Source organism: Convolutriloba macropyga, chromosome 9 (genome assembly GCF_964194025.1).
Source record: "Convolutriloba macropyga chromosome 9, txConMacr16.3, whole genome shotgun sequence".
Lineage (NCBI taxonomy): Eukaryota > Metazoa > Xenacoelomorpha > Acoela > Convolutidae > Convolutriloba > Convolutriloba macropyga.
Genome location: NC_134476.1, coordinates 26,313,115 through 26,337,796, shown reverse-complemented (window position 1 = coordinate 26,337,796; position 24,682 = coordinate 26,313,115). Strand labels below are relative to the sequence as shown.

Below are 24,682 nucleotides of genomic sequence, written 5' to 3'. Positions count from 1 at the left end.
TCGATTAGCGATAAGAATTAACTTTTACTTCCTTAATATTCTGGGAGTACTTATTGGCAGAGTAAGCATTTTAAAAAAAGCGTAAAATAGAAAGAAAATTCTAGAACTCAGTTGTGTCGTTTTAATCCATTCACCAGCATTATAAAAAAACTCAAGTTACAAAAAATGCGAATTTCTGTGAATTTCTTTTGAAATTGTTTTTTAAAAGTTTTCACGTCTGTAAAAAAGTCTTTCTTTAAACCTCATTTAAACTTAGACCAAGTGTTCTTCCAATACTTTCTAGATTGAAAAAACTTTCTTGTATCATAATTGCACCTGCAGTTGTTTGTTATTCAACACTTTTACCGGCCAGATTGTCTGTTTATAATGCAATCTAGAAAACAAAATTGACAAAATTCCAAAAAAATGGACAACAAACATATCTGGACGAACTCAACGGGAAACTTGAGGTTTTGTCTGCAAAAAAGTAGTGTGTTTTCAAATACTGCAGCCGTAATAGAGTATGGCCTAATAAATACGGCTGATATTTGGCAACCTAATACGCCTGCAAGATGGAACAGCTAACAAAAGTGAACAATTTTTCTCCGAAAATTTGATGATTCCTCGGAAATTTTGATGAATTTTCTCAAAATATTGCGCATAATTATTTCCAAGGACAAAGCGTGAAAAAAAAATTTTTTTTTTCGGTTTGATGAAACATAAGACCAAAATTTGTGAATAATGAGTACATAAGATCAAATATTTATACTCACGCAGACGAAAAAAACAAAAGCGGTTTCCAACAAAAACCTTGTCAGCTCTTTAGAAAAATGGCCGAAAACATTTTAAACGTTAGTACGAAACTTCCGCGGAATGCTCTAGTAGTTATCAGTGCTAGTTTGGCGTATAGATTAGAGAAGATTAAAATCTTTGAGGCAGAATTTTTTTTAAATTTCTACAGCTGTTCAGTCCCCAACAGCTTTGCTCCAAGTGTGTATTTTTAAATAAGTCATCATTTTGAAAAAAAATGTTCTTCTGACGTCTGTGAATTGAGATATCGGAATAAAATGGTTTACAACAAATTTATCGGTAAATCACGAAATTGGAGAAAGAGGAAAACTACCTGTAACACTGCCATTTTAATTTTATTCCACTGTTCTAGGAATTGAGTGGAAAAAAGTGTATCATAGCTTTTTATTGTTTTTTCGGAAAATTTTTAATTTTTTCAAAAAATAAAACTTGAAAAAAAGTTAGTTCCCAGTCTGAACAGCTTGCTACCGTTTAAGCAAATGAATTCAAATAGTCTTCAGGGAACTAACTTTGCAAAAAATGTTGGCTTTTCTCCTAGATGTGCACAATAACCACCTAATGATTTGCTTCAAAAAAATGCTTTTCGAAATCTGTTCAATGGAGAAAAAGATTTGTCTCCGACTTACAAGCACTTCTTCGATAAATCGCAGAAAGACGAAAAGGTCATGAACTGCATTTTCGCTTCTTATTCAAATTTCTATAACATGTCTAGAAAAAATTGACCGCCCTATCTTTCAAAGTTAAGAGCTAACTGGGAATGAATTTCGATGACAAAAAAGCCATTATGTTCCCTATGAAGTAATCCCTCAAATCATATTCTCTGCCAATAAATACCAGAAAACCAGCGTTGGTGTATTTTACTTTTCAACTTCCGAGAAAACAAATAGTTTTAAACCAACTTACAGGCGCTAAAGTTGAAATGAATTCAACTTAATGTAGGGCGAAAAAATAAACCAGGAATAAGATTTAATCAGCTTGATGGATAGTTTAGCACGAATTGACAGGCATAACAAGCATTTTGTTAAGATCGTAAGCGAAAAAAAAGTATTGCTGTTTTGCTAGCTAATTTTTATAAAATTTTCTGCCTAAACTTCTGCTTGAACACTTTGTCCGAGGTTAGCACTACGAACGGCAATATTTGAAAGCCTTTGTTGCGATGCAAAGATTTTTGTTTGATTTTTAATTATATTGAGAAACAAATGAGCAATCAACTACATTCTCAGTTGTTTGTTGAGTTGAATTTATTTTCTTCACAATATAAACTACCAATGCTTGCTCTTTAATTAGCCATTTCAAATGGTTTTCATAGTTTTCAACAAAGTTGTTAAAACTTGTTTACCATTGGGAGCTTATTGAGAACTCTGAACCAATCACAATGAAGTGGCGAGATATTGAATTGTATTATTCATGTGGACAAAAAAGATGGAGCGAATTATTGTTTTGTTAAATAATGGTAATTAAAAAACATGGCACGCCTCAGTGGACGGTTGTGGGACTTGATATGAATCCGTCACAGCCAAACTAGAGATCAGCACTGATCGCACTGATCGCTTTGAAAGCCACTCCGGCTAGAATTTAATCGACAATTTTTTACTCTTTGCAATTTCGGCACCTTTAAAATCAGATCCAGTTTTGACATTTTTAAGAGAACGCCGGAATTGTGTTGCGTCAGTATAGTTGCACGCATTAGCCACTAAAACATGGCCATTGCTCGCGATAATGACAGCATAATTAATCATTGGATCAATTTCAATTTATTATGGTCCCGGACTTAGTAGCCATTGCAAAACAGCGCTGAATAATAGAAAAAACAGCATGTTTTTTATACGCAGCATTATTCTGGTCAGGTCCAATTTTACAATTTATAGACTGTAAATTTTTCGTCCTATGAGTCATCGTTCTGTTTCTATTCTACGCATTAAATTTATTCGTCTGGCCTTGAGCTGAGCAGTGCAAATTCGCGCCTTTAAATTGTCTTGGCCGTGATAATTACCGCCTGTCTTTTATCTTGGCAGAAAAAATTGTCGCCTTATTTCTCGCTTGGCATAATTACCCGCAATTTTGTTTGTTCAGGAGGTTATTAGCTTCTAGATGCATATATTACGCTTGATAATAAAACAAATTCTACGCAAATCTCAAAATCATGCTTTTGAAAAAAAGCTGTCACTTGTCTAAACAATTAAATTGAAAAACATTACTAAATACATGCTATTTAATCCATCAAACGCAAAAATCGCGATCAAGAAGCAGTAGTTTTAGATAGATCAGTTCGTCGTATCGACATATGACTCAGATGCCTGCTCAAATGGCTGCTCAGTTCCGCACAGGTAAACTGGTAGAGACTGTGTGCGAACACCCGAGGCGGAGGAAGTACTCGTCAACACTGTGACATTCGTGTTGACCTCCTTCGGGAAATTTTCCCTTTTCCCAAGTCAAGGTCATATTGAGGAATTGAACACAAACATTCATGAAAACACCCGAAAAGTGTTTAATTTGCCCGCAAACATCGCAAACCACGGGAAACATGGCAGTTGTCTTTAATTACACAAACTATTTATCTGAAACGCAGAAAGCAAGGCAGTATCATGTTACACATGAGGTTAAATAGAATAAATCTACGGGGGACTAAAATAAATACAGAATACAAAAAACACATGCCTGTACACAATTAAGCGTACTTCTTCTAAGCTATTCTGGCTGTGACCGAAGCTATAAAAACTGACCAGCAATGACCTCAATTCAATAAGTTATAACCAGTTATAAGCAATGGGTTATCATGCTTGTTGGCTGCTTCTCCGTGAGAAAGCATTGCCCAACTTTACAACCTTAAATTAAAAGGATCAACTCACTCTACTTTATAATTTGGAAATGAAAACTAGGCCAATAAAGCTACATAAATGTTACAGTAAAATGATGCTAAACTAACGTCTTCTACTTTGCTTTGTCCAGCGCTATCTTGATCGCAAATTCCTTCAGCTACCTAATGTCGCAATGGAACATTTTCTCTAGAAGTAAGGATTTTTTTCCAGTTCGCTCGCTGTTTGTAGCTTGTACTATTCGCATAACTTTTCGTGATGGCTCAGACATAATACAGATTTACTTTTCGTGATCTCTATATTGTCATACAGTAAACTACAATAGTGACAATAGTCGAATAGTGTCCAAACGATCTGAAAAAAAAACAAGTTCAATTAAACAGTCTTTATGCATCTTGATATTGACCCGGTCTCCCCTGTCCTTGGCAGTGATTACATCTCCCATCAAATACCCTCCCCATCCCCCCATCTCCTCCCCCGATTCCCTTCCCCCAACATATTCATCTAGACTTGAAAAATATTGCTTTCGTTTCCTGTACATTTATTCTACTTAGTTCTCGATCAGCATACTTCTCATGCTTTTTTGAGCACTTTTTGGGAGTTCTCATGGACGTTCGTGCTCAATTTCTCATTGTGACAGCATCTGAGGAACAGAGAAAACTAACTCGAAGCAATTTAACACGGATTTCACCGAGTTGAGAAGCATTTCTTCCAACTTGGGTAATCACCAACAGTAAAATTGAACACATAAACAATATTCTACACTCATAAAAAGGTGGTTATCTATTTGCCCCACCCCAACCCCCTCAACTTTCCCCATGCGTACTGTTTCAGTACTGGTTACAAAGTAAATGCCTCAGCAATGAATTGCTATGTGGACCCAGTGCGCCCCTCCTTCTATAGCACACTGGTTTATACTAATTTTGGCCGTTTCTATTGGACAAAACTTCAAGGTAGGACTATAATTTTGTACGCCATTTTGAAATTGCCCCTACATGAGAGTTATTCGAAATTTTCGATGTGCGATCTATTCACAGTCTGAATTATCAAAATGGTGGATCAGACTGTCCAGAGGACCCTAAGGCTGTAATTTTGTCTGCCATGTTCGGTGACAGAACGCCTCCATCCATGGCCAGCAAAAGGCCAGAAAACAAAGTACTGTATTTTGGCTTGGATTAGTCTGCGTAGAATGGAACCAAGGTTTTTTTATTGAAAACCGCTGTTTCAATACTGGTTTCAATTGAAACTAAATGCCTCAGCAATGAACTGCTATGTGGACCAAGTCCGGGGTGGTAAATAAAAAAGTCGCTTCTGAAATATTCATTTACAATCGATTAAAACTTTTTGTGTCATTATAAAAGTAAATTTAATTATCTTAGGATGTTAATCAAAATCAATTCGACAATTTTCGATTTTCAATGGCCGTTGTCTATAATTTCGGTTCTCTTCCAGAGCTGTGGCTATGATAAACTTTTGGCAAGTAAATAGGAAATATCTTATTTATACATACTATTTTAGAACTGGTGGCAAACTTTCTAGCGCCACAATTTAGCAAATTAAGGAAATTCAACTTTCTACTATCATTAAGAGTTTCGTTTTTCTTGTAATTGTTTAATTGCTTTTCTGTTAGAAATATTTACTTATATAACATATATATTACTGATATTACTGGTATTACCAACAAAACTGATATTTCTCATAAAACAAACATTTACTGTTGGCTTGAAAAAATTTGCCGATGAAATCAGGATAAAACCAGGTTTTTATATCGAATCGAAATTTTCAATAAAACCTGTAGCGCTAAATTTTGATTTAACTGATTTTTCAAATAAATTTTGACAATAGCCTTGTGACCATAGTTAGAGTTTAGGATAATTTTCTAAAATTTTGAAGTTATTGCTATTGAGACGGAGAGAAAAATTGAAGTTTTTTGTTGAAATAGTTTTTGACTGAATGGGGCGTTAACTTTTTTGAACACATTTGTTAAAGCCCCACAAAATATCTGTTAACATTAAAAAATACACAAGCAAGCGCTTATACTGCTAAAAACTTTAATGCCTATGGCATTAAAATTTTAAGGTGACTCTAATTCACAACGGTTCACCTTTGTTCAGTTTTCAAATTAAAGCGACAAATGATCACAGCCGTAATTTTATTTATGAAACGCAATTTTGTATTATTTTTGCTGTCATTTGTCAACTTTAATTCGAAAAAATTCGAGAATAGCATAGTAGCAGTTTGAAAAAGTTTGCTCAAAAAAGGTAATTAACTCAAAACAGTTGTAAGAAATCTCGATGTTTTCTCTCCGGTGATTACTATAAGGAAGGCAATTAAATAAGAATTAATAAGCTTTTGATTACTTTTAAATTAGAATTCTGATTACTTTTAAACCACACTAGTTTTGAATCAACAAAAATATCTAAAATTATAATACAGAATTTGGTTTAATTCGGTAGCCAATTGTAGCATTTGTACTAAATTGGGGCAAATTCGGAGCTTTTAAGCAGATTTTTTAATTGAAAGCTGACCCTAATATCTGTCCCCGAACCAGGGCTGGTGTCCTATTTTTTCCGCAATTTTTATAAATAAAACATTGGTTTGTTAAATAAAGTACATGAAACGGGATTGTTCCTCTATAACTATATATATATAATATATATATATATATATATATATATATATATATATATATATATGTGTGTATATATATATATATATATATATATATATATATATATATATACATAACTTTTGAAAAAAGTCAATCTAAGTGGACTTAGGGACGGAAAATTGTTCTATTGAAAAAAAACTTAATTACACCGAAAGATCGCCTCTGTTAAAAAGTTATTATATAATGGCAATACATGGAACTATGCCGGACTTTAAGTCGCAGCACATGAAAAAAGTAGCTTTATTATCAAATGCATCAAAGTACATAACTTTCTTTGTAGAAGCACTTCTAGCATCTGAATTCGTTGTTGTGATACTGCTTTTATTCTGCATGTATCCAAAAAATCAATCAATCAAAACTGACATTGACGGAATGCAATTCTTTGAGCTCAGCATTTATTGTCTAAATGAGCACAAATTTGAAAGGAATTAGTAATAATATGCTCTTGTTTAATCGTTTTTTGATTATAAGAAGATGAAGAACAAAACTAATCAATAAACAAATGACAGGTCCAAGTTTTCGTTAATAAATAATATCTTAGCTGGATATGACTTGAAGTTACACAACCTCGCGTGAACAAAGTAATGGCGAAATTTTGCGTATGTCATGTCAATGTAGTAAACACTATCCGTTGTTAAAATAATAGTGTTAATATTTGTAATATTTGACATAATGTATGTAATATTTTCCCAGTAATAAATTATCCAGTTTACTCCCAGAAAATTAGGTTTGACGGGAAAAGTAACCCAAATACGCTGCTTTACTTCATGCAAATCTCTGGAAAAAGCGGGGCAAATATTTGTTCGATTACAGAAATAAAAACGGAAACTAATCTCAACTGCATTACTTGAATTTTGGGTTAAAGTTTTGCTCAATTCAAAAGACAAACAACATAACCAGCAATTTGATTACAGATCTCGGAAAGAACCTGTTTCTCAAATTACACCTCGCTTTATTTCTAGATTCATATCCAGAATTCTATAAATTTTCCATTTTCGCCCGATTTAGAAACATAACCCACTGATAACAAGGATATTACAGAATGGTATAATAACTAATAACTTGAAAGTTATTAAAGAATATAGTCGTTGAACTTTTTGTATTATTATTAAGCTCATGGTTATAAAAACAAAGCTCAGATTAAAAAATGGTTCAGTGCTCTCTAAAGAGAGTTTTCTACTATGAGTAAAAGAAAGCGCAGCTCTTTGTGTAGACTTAAAAAGGTTACTTGATGAATACAACAAAGTCATTTGTCGAATAATTGTTACGCAGCAGCAGTTGCACTTTGGAAACAAAAGTTTAGGTTAGAATGCTCTTTTGCAATTATATGTCATTTCTTATGCATTTTGAAAAATGAGGTTCACTACACTTTAAATCGGGCTCCTAATTTTACCAGTTGGCCTCTCACTGACTTTAGGCCAGTTGGGTTCTAACTGCAAACGCACATCAGTTTCAAAGCACTCAAACTCAGCGTTTATTGATGATCCCGATTTGAAAAACAAAAAAGCTTATTATAAGGCAACCATCAGAATAAGTAAGTTACGCAGAAACAGCAAAAATTGAAACAAGCATCCCCCGTTTTTTGTTTATTTCGAGAATAATGAAGGCCCAAAAATCATCTCTTTTTCACTGGCGTAAAATCACCTTTGAATAAAAAGGATGAGATTAAAAGTTATTCAAATATCAACAAGAAATCATTAAAATAGTTAATATGATTACCTGAAAATTTTGGGATTTCTACTCCCCATTGAAGGGTGATCTCAAATAATTAGGAGCAATTGAAAAATAGGAACATTGCAAATTAGGAAAGCTGTAGTAAAATTAATTGAAACTGTGGAAAGAGCAACGTGATGAGCACAAATCAAATTAGCAGCAGCAACGGAAAAAAAAATTTTATTTTACCCAGCGTTTATTTTTACCCAGCAGCAGAATTTTTGTACAAGCGAGAACATACTTTGTTTTCCAGAATAAATAAAAAAACATGTGCAATATTTTTTCCAACACTTAAACCTTTATTTATCAAGAGAATTGTAAATAAAAGATAGGAGTTGGAATTAACTTTAAAATATAAACTCAGAATATCATGACATTTTCTATTGTTTGTGACATACTTTATGCATTTTGTGATTAAAAGCAGTGGACAATCATTATGATCTTAAAACAATAAATTAGGAAAAACCGTGAAAGATAAAAAGAGAACAAGTAGCAACTAGTATTCACGAAATTTCCTAAAATTTAGAGATCCTTGAGCAGAACTTTTACAACAAACCACAAGGGACCAAAATTAAAAGAAAATTATTTGGCAAAACATATTTAAAAAACGTGTATGGCTAGTGAATGGTTAAGTTGCATCACTATTAGGTATTTAATCAACTCTATTTTTGCCTATAATGATTAACAAAATTTAAATTTTAGTCTGACAATTATGTCTCTAATCAATTCAATTTGTTGCCTACAAAACGACAAATGCAGAAACAATTAATTGGTTTGTTTTGCAATTAGAGCAGACTGTAGAAAGTATTTCAGAAGGTGGTCGGAGTTTTGACAGGAAAAAAAGAAGCCCAACCGAGCTGAAAACTGTTTAGGAAATTAACAACATGGCTTGCAAATTCTAATGGCTGTAGTCTTCATTTTCCTTAGCAGAGCTTATTTCCCCTATAAAAGAGGTTAAACTTCTATAAAAATTAATGATACTTTCTTATCAATAACAATTTTTAATAGCACAAAAACATATTAAGAGAGAAAAGTGACCAAGTTATTTGGATTGAAGATATCTAAATTTGGCAAAATTATCAATTAAAAGAAATAGTTCTGGAAACTTAGGCAAAACAAAACTCTGAGCTGCAACAGTTCCGCAAAAACATCGGAATTAAGATTCTTACTTTAGAATTAAATTGATAAATTTAAGAGAGTTCAGTCCCATTTGCTTAAAAATAATCATCTTGTGCTAATTTATTGAGAAAACTTTCTTTAGTTTTTTAATTCTTTTTTAATCCTGTGACTCATTTCTAATCCTTTTCTTTGCATAAGTACAACCAAATATTTTTTCCTCTATCACACCATAAAAGATTTGAAATTTAAAAACAGTAGCAAATCATGTTTTCCTAATGGGGCATGGAGACCCAAAAGTTTTTTTCAGGAAAAAAATACAGCATCATTGAAAACAATTTTGAACAGTTTTGGTTCTCAATAAATCTAGGATAAAAATGATATTTTAAAAACCCTCCATTTAATATAATATACACTTAATGGCCTTTTCAATGATATTGCTTATATATTTCTATGCGATATTTATTGGTCTGCGAAAATCGGATGAACAAATGATACTATCTGAGTATAGAGTTCCTCCCCTATAAAGTGGGTGGCAACTGTTTTTGTTATAGGTTTTATATAAGAAACTTTTCAGTATACGCAATTTCAAAACAACTATGCACTAGATAGTTCTTACAAGCACTAACTAAGTTTAAGCAAGAGTCAGAAACGAAATACAAATATTTTAAGTGCTTGTAAGATCTTACAAGGTAAAAATTTTAGTACGAAAAAGTAGTTGAAACTTCGTGAAAAGTTTTAATGAATCTTGACTACGTATTAAAATTAGTAAGAATAATTTAGCTAGACCAAATTCAGCACTGCAAGGTAGCTCTTGAAACCATAAGAGAACCCTGATAATCCAGCTGTGCGAGGTGCATTTATGAAACTGTAACTTTGTAATTTATAGGACTAAGATTGAGCTATTTTTGGATCAGTGAAAAGAACAGAACATCCAGCAGTTAGCAGTCATCTTAAAAGATTATCTATAACTACAAAAACATCACTTTTCATCTATCATGAGCCAGTGGTGCACGTTCTACGCGGTTACTTTCACAATCGCGGCTAATTTACTAATTCTTGGGTCGCAAGAAGGTCTAATCAGAGGTTATTTTGGTCTGGCAGGGTCTGATCAGAGGAAAAAGTCTGAAAACGGCTCGATCAGTTGTTGTTTGGTTCTGACATCTCAACCTGGGTATATTAGATAGGGCATTGATACTCACCAGTGAGTCTGTTATCAACCCACGTGCACCTGAGGTATATCTCATTAGTCACAGTCATCGCCTTCTCGTTCACGTGGCCGAACGATATCACAGACAAACCCAACACCACTCTAGTCGGACCCTCTAAGTAACCCGCTCTGAGGGACTTCTCGTAATCGGGCGGAATAAACTGGAGAATGTCTCGACTTCGGGCTAAGTTCGTAAATAACGTGAACCATTGAACTATTGAGAGGACTTGTACTGGCAACTTAACCAATTGCATAATCGAGAAATATCCAGGGTTTAAGCAATTCTAGACATAAAAGTGAACTATAAAAAGAATTCAGGCACTTTGAATTTAATAATTGTTGTTTTAGTATGATTTACCTCGAATAGGTGTGAAATGTTACAAAGTCTAGTAATCAATAAAAAAGGAATTTATAACCGACGAAATAGTTGTTAGTATTCCCTGATTAAAAAAAGTGGCGTTCCTGATTTCAATTTTGCGAAAAATGTGGAAATAATATTTGAGCGTAAATTAGATAGTTTTCATAATTTGAGCATGAAATTCGTTAGATTGAAATCTTGCATACGTATATCAACAGTGCGAAGTTCAATATAACAAAGGTAGTGAACACTTTTGAGAATTAAATAAGCAGTAAGGAGTTTATTTTATATGTTAAGACACATGTGGCAGAAGGGCTTGTAAATAATTTTAATAATATAACATTCTTGGGAACCAGAATATTACTGGAATTAGCACATATAGGTCAATAGTCGCGACAAACAGAATCAGATCAAGGCGAATAAGCGCCATAGTCACTATTATACTCGTACAGTTTCAGAAGCAAACAGGATTAGTTGTTCATTTTGTTCTGTGATCGCGATTTCAATCAAAGTAAAAAGTTTTGTTTTAAAGCATTTCTGATCACTTTTCAAGATAGTTTTAGATAAAAACTTTTCCAAGATAGTTTTAGTAAGAACTTTGAGATGTGGTGAAAATTAAAAATTTAAACAGTTATTTGACTAAATCTGCCGAACAAATTAGAGAGATAAATATCACGAAATCAGATTAGCTAAACAAAAAACAAAAAATTTTGTTCGGAATTTAACATGCATAATTGTTGTCTTAAAAACAAAAGGCAAAAATAAAACAGCACAAATAAGTATTTCGACAAAAATTCGGAGCAGAGGAAATGTTCTGCAATAGACTGCTTAAATTGTGTATGCTAAAAAGCTATTAAAATTATGTTTTCAATTTGCTCTGACTTTACTGCTTAAGCCAACTTAAAAAGCAGATTAAACTGACTTGGAAGTCTAGCCGCTAACGGAAAATTTTGTTTCATCTTTTTAATTATATCGAAGCGGCAACAAAGACTTGAAAACAACAACTACAGATTTTAATACTCAAGGATGTCTGAAATTTACTGGTTTTAATTTTACTTATTATGCGCAGTGTTTAGAAAACATTAGTAAATGGTATTATTTGCTTTATACATTTACATAGAATTAAAAAATGAGGTTAGTCGGCTATGTCCAAGCACATCGTCCTCTTTAAATAGGATTTAAGTACAACAGTATTTTTTCAGCGAACAATTGGCGAGACACCAAAGTGATGTTTTAAAACGTTTTTGTTATAAAAATGTATCAAATGTTATGAAATACTTATTATATATTTAGCATTCAACTCAAGCAACTTTGGTTAATATTTAAACTGAATAGCATCGAATTATCCGAATACTGTTAAATATTACAATTCGAAGATCTGATGTGGCATCCTTGCCACAAATGAACAAAAGTAATATCCGACAAAAAAGTTGAAAAATTACAATGCCGGCAAAAATTTTCAGAGAAGATTGAGAAGATTTTCTACAAGATAGAATTAACGTTCAGACGTCAAAAAAGTTGGTGTTAGATGTGTTGCTGAACAATCATGAAGGAGAAAGATGAAGATGAATGAAGGCTTTTGATTTAGAAAAAAACATTAATGCCAGGGAGGGCAAAAATGCATGAAAGTTGAAAATTTTGTAACGTGAAAGAAATTTTTCGCATGCCGTATTTGCAGAGCAGCTTTTGAAACCACAAAAATAATTTAAATGTCCGGAAGCTTCATTACTTCCACCATGTCTCTTTTATATAAAATATTACAAGGATTTCTCAAAAATTTCTATATACAAACTGAGCTTTACGTTCTAGTTTTAAGTTATAGCAACAGTTTAAAAGTTTTTATAGTTTTAAAAGTTTCATAGTTTTGTCGTTGTTGTTGTTGAATAGATGAGTGTACCGCTTACTCCAGTTTCAGGGTAACCAACCAAGTGCGCTAATTCTATTGATACAATTTTTGGTTAAAAGTCCTTGAAGTAGTCCCGGACTGAACTGCAAGTCCAGATCAGTACTGCACCCATCTAAATGCAAGTCTACATGCACATACCAGTACTGTGCACGTCTAACAACAAGTGTGCAAGTCTGAAAAGTCTTCGCAAAGATTTGAATTACACTTGAAAGTTGATTCCCAAGTCAAAACCAACTTTTCAAAAAAAATGCGTTTGGAAATTTCGAACTGCAAAAAATTTTGTAACGTGTCACGATTTTGCATTAATTTTTATGCAATTTCTCGGGGCGCCTAACAACTGAAACCAACTGATACCAGGTGACACAGTGGGAGCAAATGTGTTAACAAAAGTTAAATGGGCCTATATTGGACCGAATAGGCTTGTTGGTGCTTATTTTGTGAAATACTGAAATACTCATCAAAATAGGATGTCATATATGTAGTTTTAAAGCTTATTTCATGGGCGTTCGAATGAGCTATGTCCCGTCCCGATTAGACTTGCACGTTTTTGCAAGACTTGCATTTATACTGACAAGTGTAAAAAGTGACATGATCATAGGTATGAGTCAGTACTGATATAAGACTTGCAATTAGACGTGCGCAGTACTGATATTGACTTGCCGTTCAGTCCGGGGTACCGATCTTTCGTCCTATTGTTTTTAGTCTACTCCAGCAATTTTGGATATTTTTGGTGCATAGAAACGGGATATACCGGTGGAACGCCTGGACATTAAATAATTCTTCAGTTCTGCCAGAGGTTCGATCACTTACAAGTGAACATTTCGCTGAAACTTCCGATAAGGTCGTCCAATTTCATAGTGTGCCGGGTATTTTTGGAAGGTTCGACCGTCCCCGTCCCCACTATTTAACCCCCTCCACCCACGCAGCTGTTTGACCCCCTCCCAGCTCAAATTTTCCAGTATCAAAGCAAACCCTTTACAGTCGTTTGAGAGCCATTAATTCGACGTTAATTCATAATGTTTTTCGTTATTCGTCGTTTTTATTTATAATCTTTGTTATAGCGGGGTATTTTGTAATTAGTTTTTACGAGCAAACTTGTGCTATTTAATAAAACAATTTTTGTTACAACGGATTTTTTTTTTGTTGGAGTACTACGCAAACATTGGAAAAGTGGGATAAAATTAGTTTTGCTGAGCAGCAGCTGAACAAATTATTCAACAGTTGTCTTAATTTAAGTGACAAAATGAACTCAAACCTGCAAACTGGATAAAGCCCACGCAATAAAGATCTAAGCAGTAAATAAGGTATGTTTCATGGGCCCAACTATAGTTGGCGCCAGTACTTATTCCTTAATCTTCCCAGCAGTGGGCAAAATTGATCTTAATTACTGTTTCCACGACTTAACAATTTCTTCTTCTGTTGTTGTCTAACATGTTCCATTTGAAGTCAATCCGTTAACTTAAAATATGCAGCCTCATCATGACAAAAGTGAAAACGAAATATAAATGGTGTCTGTCTGTAAACAGTTATCTGAAACCCTTCTATACAATTCTAAATTTCGCATTCAAACAAGCTGAATAGCGGTTTGCTGAGCGAAGCTTAACAACAGTTTCAACCCAATAGATTTCTTCAATAAAGGTCATCAGATTGTCAAAAGGGGCATTTTTTAAAAAAAAATTAGTTGTTACGCTGGCATAAAATGGCTGCGATTGCTTTGCCAACAAGCAGTTTAAAAATTTTAATGGGAACAATTCCAATCCCACGCGTTAACAAAAAAGTATTCGCGTGAATGACAAAATTTTCAAAAAACCACAACTGAGTCCAAAGACTTTATAATTTTTATCACATAAAGCTACTGTAAAAAAAAGTTTTTCAAATAAAGAATGTTCCCGACCCACTTTGGTGGGAGAGGAACTATATACTCCAGTGACTTTTTTCAGTCAATTTTCGCCGGTCGATATATTTATCGTAGAGAATTGTGAGTGGTATCATTAGAAAGCCCGTCCAGCGTGCGTAGAATATAGAAATAAAGGTTTTCTGATTTTTGTTTTTCCATGGAGTTACTAGTGTTCCAAAGAGAGCTATTTTTAATTGCGCTAACTACAGGAAAGTTCTGGAGTTAACACTATACCACTTATTGCCAATTTATCTCGATAAAAATCAAAAATTCATTTTGTTTTTAATATATTGACTTCTTTTCTCGATATATTTTTCTCGCTGACAATTGAGAATGTTACATTTTACGAAAGATTTGTTGCAATTTCAAGGCAAGTTTCAGTCCAATAGAGACTTTTCAAAATATTAACAAAACGTTCGAATTGCAAAGGGCGTTGCCTTTTTGTTTAAGTTTTCCGACATTTTTGTTCCTTTTATTTTAGTTACCAGGATGATACTAGACGGGAATGATTCCAGATTACTTCTCAATTACTGACAGAAAACATTTGAGTGCAAATGATGACCCTTGAACAAACCTTACATAATGAGTTTTTAAAGAGCGTGGTTTTTAGTGCTTCAACACTAAGTTTGTAAAATTTGGTCTCAAAATTTTGAATTTTTTAATTGCTGTTTTTTGTAGTCTTATTACTCAATCTCATTAATGACGCAACCAATTAATGTCGTAAGGAAAAACGAGTAGATCATGTGTTTTATATAGGAGATGCTTTCTATAAAAGCTTTTTTAAAGTTTTGTATAAATGGATGCTTATATAAAAGCTTAACGTTTTTGTCTTTCAAAAAAAATTGTATTAAACTTTTTTGAACTTTTGCCACAGTTTTATCCATTTCTGTCAAAATCTTTCTGGTTTTCAGTAGAGTGGTCGCATTTTCCTTCTAGTTATTTAATAAATTAAAATATTATCGTACCTCCCGTTTTAATTAAAATGCTTTTTTTGGCTTGGGGTTTTAAATTTTATTTGGTTGTTGAATTTTTCTTCATTTTTTAGGCTCTTTTTTCTTTTTTCCATTTATTACATTTATAACTGATGACATAAAACAGTGATGGGGATGACAGCGTGCAATTGAAGGTATTTATTGCTCTTCGGAAACACTTTTAAGGTTTTCGACGGCTTCGACAAGGTTTTCATGCAAAATTTGGTGTTTTTTATTCATGACTATTGGGCTATATTTTAGAGTTCTTTTTTGGTCGTATAATAATTTATATATAATTATGGGTCCCAAACATAATGGCTTTCACGACTTTGAATATATTTGTTCTATAAAATTTTGAGTTCTTTTTTGAACTTTACATCGATTTTCAATCTTTTCTCTATTAACTTGAAGCTTAGCCTCACTACTGACAAAACGCATCTTTTTTTAATGAAATAAAATTTAAATAGACAATTTGGGGCCAGAGTATTCGTTCTAGCGTGGGGTACAATAGCATTCAGAAAGTGTTTGTGAGTTTGGAAAAATCGATCATATTTGAGTTAATTCTTGGTATCTTGTAACATTAACACACTGAAACAAAGTTCTACTGGCGTTGAACAACAATCCATTTATAAAAAAGTAACCAGGTGATAGTTGATAATTTTAAACCAGGTAAAAGTTTAGATGCCGATTTTTAGCAATTCTTAAGTCCTAGATCTTTTGTGAAATGCAACGTATTTTAAACAAACTGAGTTTTATGTGATGCTGTTTTGATATTGCGAACTGATTTTAACAAAAAAGGCATGGAGACTTAGTTGCAAATAATGCTTGTGTTTGTTATTTGATTTTGTTTTGTGTCTTGTTTCGTAGTACCGTTAATGGTATATCTCACCGGCACTCTGAGGCGGCATTATTTATTTCGTACAATCATTTGAGATTAAGGTGTTTTTTAATCATACTAAAGTTTTCTATCCCTTACTCATTTGGCAAATATCTTTACTCATTTAAATGGGCAAAAAGAACGAGCGGAGTCGGTATATTATGTGCAAACGAACCTTATTGAGACTTCTTATTTGTTTTTTTGAACAAGTTTGTTGACGACTGGAGGCACGAGATTAAGGCGAAAAAAATTGGCTGTTCTATTTTTGTCTGACTGATAGTTTTCATTAAAGGGCATGAATAGGTAACAGACTCATCTTTTCTAGAATCGAAAATTCCAAAGAAAAAGAAAAATGGGGAGAAAAAATCTTGAAAATCTCCGATTTTGTTAGTATCAGTTTGTTTAATTTTGATCTCATTGTCTACAACAAAAATAACAAAACGCAAACACTATTGAACTGCTTAGTAGAAGACTTCTAGAAACAGCTGGCCATTATTAAAACAAATATTTTGAAAGAAAAAACTCTGATTAGACACAATTTTCTCATTTTCATCAATAGTTTACAAAAGAGGCACCTTAAAAGAAAAATATTTTCTCCTTTCAACAAGTTCATTCTGCTTTTCAGTAACAACAGAAGATCAATTATTAGTTACAATTGTGAGAATATGACGTCATCTGAAAAGAATTCAAACTGTTTCAATCGTTGAAAACAATGATAAGAGTGTAATGACAAAAATAATCACGAACACAGAAACACGCCAAACAAGATCTCATATTAAAATGTTTTCAGAGAAGATTTGTGGTTTTGAGAAAGTTAAAAGTCAAATTGAAAACTATTGTAACGGCTGCTCTCCCAATTGGCTGCGACGAGGAAATTTTCACACCGTCCAGATCGTGTCAGCGGTTCAAAATCTGTCCAGGTAATTTGTTTTTGCAGCTCGTTTTTGCAACTGTATATCCGCTATAATGCAGAGCACCGTCGAAACACTTGTTGCTCTATTAGTCTCAATAAATATTTGTTCAGATTTGGTGTTGAAAAACCGGAAGCTGGGGTTAGTAACAGTTGAGTTGAAGCTCCATAAATTTGTAGTTAGAAGACACAGTAAAAAATAATATAACGCTCAAGAATAACTTTCAAAAAAAGACAGTAACACTTTATTGCTCAAGAATATTCAACATGCGAGACACCGTAGCCCGTTTTTGTTATGTTACGTTTTTTTAGGCTGCGGCTTGGTTCTTTACTGATAGTTTCAGGTACACAAAAGTTAACTTTGTTTTCTCTTGAAGAAATTGGACAGCAGTTTGTATTCCACAGTCCGCCAACGGTTGCTCACCCAATCGGCTGCAACGCAGAAAATTCTACAACACCCTGTTCGTTTCTGTCCTTCAGATTCTTTCTTAACATTTTTCTTTGCAGTTCGCTTTCGTAGCTGTGTATGCGCTATGCTGCAGATCACTGCTGCCTTACTTGCTATTCTCTTAGACTTAATAACAAATTGCTCAGCTTTGGAGTTGAAATACCAGAAGCCGGGGTTTAAAACAGTTGAATTCCAGCTCTAATTTTTCATAGATACAGGGCACAGTAACAATTAATATACTGACTAACAATAACTTTCAAAACAAGACATAGTAACAAATTACTGCTCAAGAATACTCAACACTCAAAACACAGTAACACATTATTTACTGATCAAGGCTGTTAGTTGGAGAGTTAAATGAAGAAAAATTTAATAAAATAAAATATTATCGTCCTTGCCGTATTAATTGAAATGTTTTTTGGGTTTTTAATTTTGATTTGGTTGTTGAATTTTTCTTCATTTTTGAGGCTCTTTTTTCTTTTTTCCATTTATTACATTTATAACTGATGACACAAAACAGTGATGCGGGTGAGAGCGTGCAATTGAAGGTTTTTATTGCTCTTTATGAAAATTTCAAGGTTTTCGACGGCTTCGACAGCGTTCTCATGCAAAATTTGGTTGCTTTTTATTCATGACCATTTGACTATATTTTATAAATCTTTTTTTGTCGTATAATGTTTTTTTATAATTATGGGTCCCAAAGATAATCGCTTTCATGACTTTGAGTGTATTTGAAATTTTGAAAGGTTTTCTGAAATCACATCCATTTTTAATCTTTTCTCTCTCAACTTGTAGCTTAGCCTCACTACTGACAAAGCGCATCTTTTTAAAAAGAAATAAAAATTAAATAGACGTTTTGTGGCTACAGTAATTTTTCTAGCGTGGGGTAGAAAAGCATTCAAAAAGGGTTTGTGAGTTTGGAAAAATCGATCACATTTGAGTTAATCTTTTCTATATTGTAACATCAACACACTGAAACCAAGTTCTATTGACGTTGAACAATAATCCAATTATAATTAAGTAATCTTTGTCCAGTTAATAGTTTAGATGCCGATTTTTAGCAACTCTTAAGTCTTAGATATTTTGTGAAATGCAACGTATTTTAAACAAAATGAGTTTTATGTGATGCTGTTTAGATATTGCGAACTGATTTTAACAAAAAAGGCATGGAGGTTTGGTTGTAAATATTGCTTGTTTTTGTTATTTGATTTTGTTGTTTGTCTGGTTTTGTAGTACCGCTAACGGTATATCTCATCGGCAATCTGAGGCGGCATTTTTAATTTCGTACAATCATTTTAGTTTAAGTTGTTTATTTAATCATACTAAAGTTTTCTATATCTTACTCATTTAGATGACAATTAAATCGGCAACGAGAACAAGATGAGTTTGGATATTATGTGCAAGCGCACCTTATTGAGCCTTCTTATTTGTTTTTTTTTAGAACAAGTTTGTTGACAACTGGAGGCACAAGATTGAGGCGACAAAAATTGACTGTTCTTTTTTTGTCTGACTAGATAGTTTTCATTAAAGGGCATGAATAGGTAACAGAATATCTTTTCTAGAATCGCAAATTCCAAAAAAGAAAAAAATGGGAGAAAAAATCATGAAAATCTTCAATTTTGTTAGTATCAGTTTATTTAATTTTGATCTCATTGTCTTCAACAAAAATAACAAAACGCAAACACTATTGAACTGCTTAGTAGAAGACTTCTAGAAACGGTTTGCCATTAAAAAAACAAAAAATTCGAAAGAAAAAGCTGATAAGACACAATTTTCTCAATTCCCATCATTAGTTTACACAAAAAGCAACTTAAAGGAAAAATATTTTCTCCTTTCAACAAGTTCTTTTTTGTTTTCAGTAACAACAGAAGATAAATTATTGTTAAAAATTTTGAGAAATTTACGTCATGTAACTGTTTCAATTGCTGAAAACGATAATGAGAGTTTCATGACAAAAAAACTTCAAAAACGCAGAAACACGCCGAAAAATGATCTTCTAACATAATGTTTCAAGAAATGATTTGTCGTTTTGAGAAAATTAAAAGTTGAATTAAAAACTATTGTAACGGCTGCTCTTCCAATCGGCTGCGGCAAGGAAATTTTTACACCGTCCAAATCGTGTTAGCGGTTCAAAATCTGTCCAAGTAATTTGTTTCTGCAGCTCGTATTTGCAACTGTATATCAACTATAATGCAGAGTACCGTTGAAATACTTGTCGCTCTATTAATCTCAATAAATAATTGCGCAGATTTGGAGATGACATACCAGAAGCTGTCCGAGTTGGCGGAACGGAAGCAACGGTTGCTCACCCAATCAGCTGCAACGGGGAAAATTTTAAACCATCCTGTTCGTTTCAGTCGTTCAGATTCTCTCTTAACATTTTGCTTTGCAGTTAGCTTTCGTAGCTGTGTATGCGCTATGATGCAGATAACTGCTGCCTTAATTGCTATTCTCTTAGACTTAATAACAAATTGCTCAGCTTTGGAGTTGAAATACCAGAGGGCGGAGTTTAGAACAGTTGAATTGCATATCCAATATTTCATAGATACAGGACACAGTAACATTTAATATACTGACTTAGAATAACTTTCACAACAAGACATAGCAACAGATTACTGCTCAAGAATACTAACCACTCAAAACACAGTAACACAATACTTACTGATCAAGGCAGTTTATTCTTGCCTGAATTCGCTGAGTCATATGAAGAAAGCCGTCCGTTTACTAAGGCTAATACTGTTGTATATGCTACTAGTGTTTTTTCCTCCTCCTTTTTCACCAAATTACGTGGCTATGACTGTACTAGTAATTATATTTAAAACGGAGACAATTACGATGACTAATGAACATTCAATAGAAAAGAATTTTCACTATCTCAGTTTTTGCTTATGCATTTTATTACCGATGTTTTAAAGCTCAGCATACGTTCTTTGGTTGCTTCAACCAAGCCTGACAATTGAGCCACTCATTTCTCTTGAGTTCATCAACAGTGATTATTCTTGTCACGGTGTCGGCTGGATTGTTGATACCACTCACAAAGTTCCACTGTGAAGCGTCAGTTGTATCCAATATCTCCGCTACTCGGTTCGCTATAAACACTTGTCGTTTATGGTGAGAGCTGTGTATCCATTGTAGAAAAAAATGGAGTCTGTTCAAAAGTTACAATTTTGAGTCTGTGAATCGTGTTTTTTAACTATCTACTCCTTCAATCTCACGACCATGAATGCCGCTTGTAGTTTTGACCGTGGTATCAAATAGTTTCCCTTAGGTTCGACTTCAAATGCTAAGCCTGCTGAGTAATCTTTGGGCAGCAAAGGTAGATACGTTACTGCACAAATTGTGTCCACGGATGAATCAATAAAGTCATGAAGTTGCACGCTGTTCTTGGCTTTGCTCAATTATCTTATAACGATGCTAGTATCCGCAATTTCTGGAAGCCGATCTTTGTATTCCACAAACTCCTTTTTTGTTAGTTTCTACTAAGTTGTCCCAATGTTATGCACAACTTCTCTTCAAAAGTTGTTTCAAGTGAACACTGAATGTTGCAAAGAGTCCAAGAGGATCAGACAGTGAAGAAACCGGGAACAAGATTGTCCTCTGGGTGCTCAACTTGCAGACTATTTTCAAAAACAGTCCACTGAAGTCCATGCAGGGACGAACCAGTCTTACTTTGTTCTTCGGTCATTCTACGGCAGTTGGTAATCGATTTTTAAAAATTCAAATCCATGTTCTGACAGAAGAGGTTGTAGTTGCTTAAAAACATTGATTGCTTGTTCAGGAGTGTCGAATAACTTGATGAAAACGTCCAGGTAGAAGATGTTTTCAATTGTTTTTATTGCAGTTGGAGACCCGTCCTCGTTGTCGATCGACACCCGTTTCAAAGCGTAGTTTGCATATGTTGTTGAACGCTTTCCATCGAAAACATGAAGATGATACTCATGATTTTGTACGGTTCGTTCATTGTTGGTCGCCAAAGGAATCTCCGGCAGCCTTTATCTTGATCACAGACTTGCATTTGTACAGATATTGATTCAATATCTGCGGTAAGGGCTGTTGATCCTTCTCAAAATCTGAATTTTGTTCCGATCAACCCATGTAGTAGAACGGTTCTGATTAACAACTTGTCATTTAAGCATTCATCTTTGTATTTCGCTGCAGCGATGCAAACACGGCGAACAACACCAGGATTTTTTGGGTTCACTACTGGATGATGTGGTAAATAAAATTCTTTTCCGAAAGTGTCTTTGAATTCCGATTTACCTAAGATCTTCATTAATCCCTTTTCAACATCTGTATCAATTGACTGTGGACACAATTCTTATAATTTTGGGTCTTATTGGATTCTTCGTTCTATCGAGTAGAGCTGGCCCAGCGCTGATCCGCAGTGCTTCGGAAGATTGGGTTCCGGTACGCTCCAGAGATTTCCAACTTTTAAACGCTTTCTAGCTCTCTGAGAACTGCTGAGCTTGTTTCTCATTTTTTGATGGACTTACAACATTTATTTTGTAGGCGTAGGTTTCTATCCCACCGCAATTGAATATTGGCAGCCATTTCTGCGACTTCTGCGATGTCAAAATGACAAGCATTTTGTCCTCTCTTGACAATCACGGGTCCACTGACTACCAATCCAAATTCCGTTAGAATAACGACAGCTTCACTTCGGGTTCCTATCTTGAAGTCTAATGCATTTGCAGTTCACATTCATTTATATCGCTCGCGCTTACATTGCAGTCTTCGATTACACGTCCCTTTACCACATATTCATATAAAATGCCTTGCTTCTTCAATGCCACGCATCGATTGCTAATATTCATGTTCTTGAGTATTGGACAGATCCAAATACGATGGGTGCCATCAGCAAGCGGACATTGATTGCTTTGTCTTGGCTTCCTTTCGTTTACATTGGATCTTGCACTGAAATTTGAAGTCTTCTTCAAAAATTCTTCTTATTTTGTTTTCCGCCTGTCTTCCTTTTTATGCTCACCTTTAAAAGCCGAGAATCCTCCATGCAAAAATTTCACTCTTGATAACCATTTTTCAAACATGATTAAATCAGGCCAGTCCTTATCCTTGTCATCAACATAGAACCACCATTTCTCTTTGAATATTAGTTGTAGCTTATCAACTGTCATACAAAATGTTGAACTTCATTGTAGATCACCAAATTGACTGTACTCTTGGAGACAATAACAGAGAACTGAATCACGCTTGCTGAGTCATGATGCTTATTTTGATTTGGGTTTGGTAGGTTCGTGAGCTGCGCATCCATATAAACTTGCGGTGGTACAAATTTAATTTCTAGAAAGCTCCAGGCAGCGCTGTAAAACTGCCCCGCAATAACCCATTCCCGAGATTTCAAATACTGCTTTGCCTGTCAGAAGCGTCTTCGACTGGCTCATTTTCTATGAATCGTGAATAGTGCGTTTATCCACTGTTGGGATAAATAGGATAGACCATTCAAGCCACTCCAGCAGGTTTCCGTTCAGTGTTGATATCACAGCGGGATCTGGTAAAAATGTTTTTTTTTTTGCGCTTCGCTCATTGTATGGGCCCACTCCGAGACAGCTATTTTTTTGGATCCAATTGAGAGGCAACTTTTAGCGAGCTTTTGTTGACTGTGAACGCATATCGTCCTTCTCCAAAGCCGTGATTTGCAAATTGCGCTCTAGCTCGCGCTCTTTTGTTTGAAGCTGATGCGGCATAAAGAATTCTTCTATTTGCATTTCCAGTTCAAACTTCCTTCTCCCAATTTGTGTTCTTTCGAATTTATTTTAGAATTCTCTCATTTTTCTTCAATCTTTCGTTTTGCTGACGATGTCTCCGAAGCGTTCTCTATATCGTGTTTTATTGTTTGTCTCTTTCGCGCAGCGGTGTCTACTATCGCGTGGCTTGTGTTGTCGTTTTCTTCTGAGAGACAACTTTTTGGATCTGTCCGCAACGAGTCCATTACTGGCGGTTCTAGTTCAGGCGCGAGAGCAGTTGAATAACTTTGTTGATTTGACATATTTATATGTTAGAGAAAACATGGTAACCAATCGTTTTTTAAACTGTTAAAGAACTTTTGTTGTTCCGATTTATGATTGCGACACAAATTCAAGTCACTTCGTTTTTCGCAAATTTGGTTAAGGTCGTTGTCAATTGCTCGTATTTTTACTCGAAGGTGTTCTACGGACCTATTAATCCGCTGCTTTTACAGGCTGCTGCAACTGGCTTTTTGAGTCGCTTTGTTTCATAATTTACGCAGCAGGTTGGTTCTTTAACGATAGTCTCGGTACAAAGAGTTTTACCTTGTAATCTTTTTTATAGATTGGACAGCAGTTGTACTTCACTGTCCTGAAAAGCATATGTGTTTGATCGGTTGAGTAACCTCTGAATTGAAACATGAACTATCTGAAGAAAATTGTTTCTTCGTTACTTTGATTTATTGTTGCAGCACTTACGTTGATTGCGTGGTTGCCCTCGACCGATTTGTTTTCTGAGTGTAACAATTGGTTGTGCTTTTTGTTTTTTCCATTTATATCGCACGCGCTGACTTCGCAATCTTTGATTACATGTCCTTCTACCATATACTCATATCATATGCCTTGCTTCTTCAATGCCACGCATCGATTGCTAATATTCAGGTTCTTGAGTATTGGACAGATCCAAATACGAAGGGTGCCATCAGCAAGCGGACATTGATCGCTTTGTCATGACTTCGTTTCGTTTACATTGGATCTGGCACTGAAGTTTGAAGTCTTCTTCAAAAATTCTTCTCTTTTTGTTTTGCGCCTGTCCTCCTTTTTACGCTCACCTTCAAAAGCCGAGAATCCTCCATGCAAAATTTTATTCTTGATAACCATTTTTCAAACATGATTAAATCAGGCCAGTCCTTATTCTTGTCATCAACATAGAACCACCATTTCTTTTTGAATATTTGTTGTAGCTTATCAACTGTCAAACACAATGTTGAACTTCATTGTAGATCACCAAATCGACTGTACTTTTTGAGACAATAACA

At 34.3% G+C, this 24,682-nt stretch overlaps 1 protein-coding gene across 2 annotated transcripts in view; it reads right to left on the bottom strand.

Annotated features, from left to right (window-relative positions):
• The window catches only part of LOC142345688 (gamma-aminobutyric acid receptor subunit rho-2-like), a 120,482-nt gene that overhangs the window by 41,865 nt on the left and 53,935 nt on the right, over positions 1-24,682 (bottom strand). Inside the window, exon 1 of one of the 2 annotated variants that reach the window (XM_075397920.1) lies at positions 10,308-11,068. The exons of the other annotated variant lie outside the window; for it this stretch is intronic. Within the exon in view, the coding sequence (XP_075254035.1) occupies positions 10,308-10,569 (262 nt within the window). The 5' untranslated portion in view covers positions 10,570-11,068. Of the gene's footprint in view, positions 1-10,307; positions 11,069-24,682 lie in introns of those variants that run through there. 2 annotated transcript variants of the gene reach the window in all.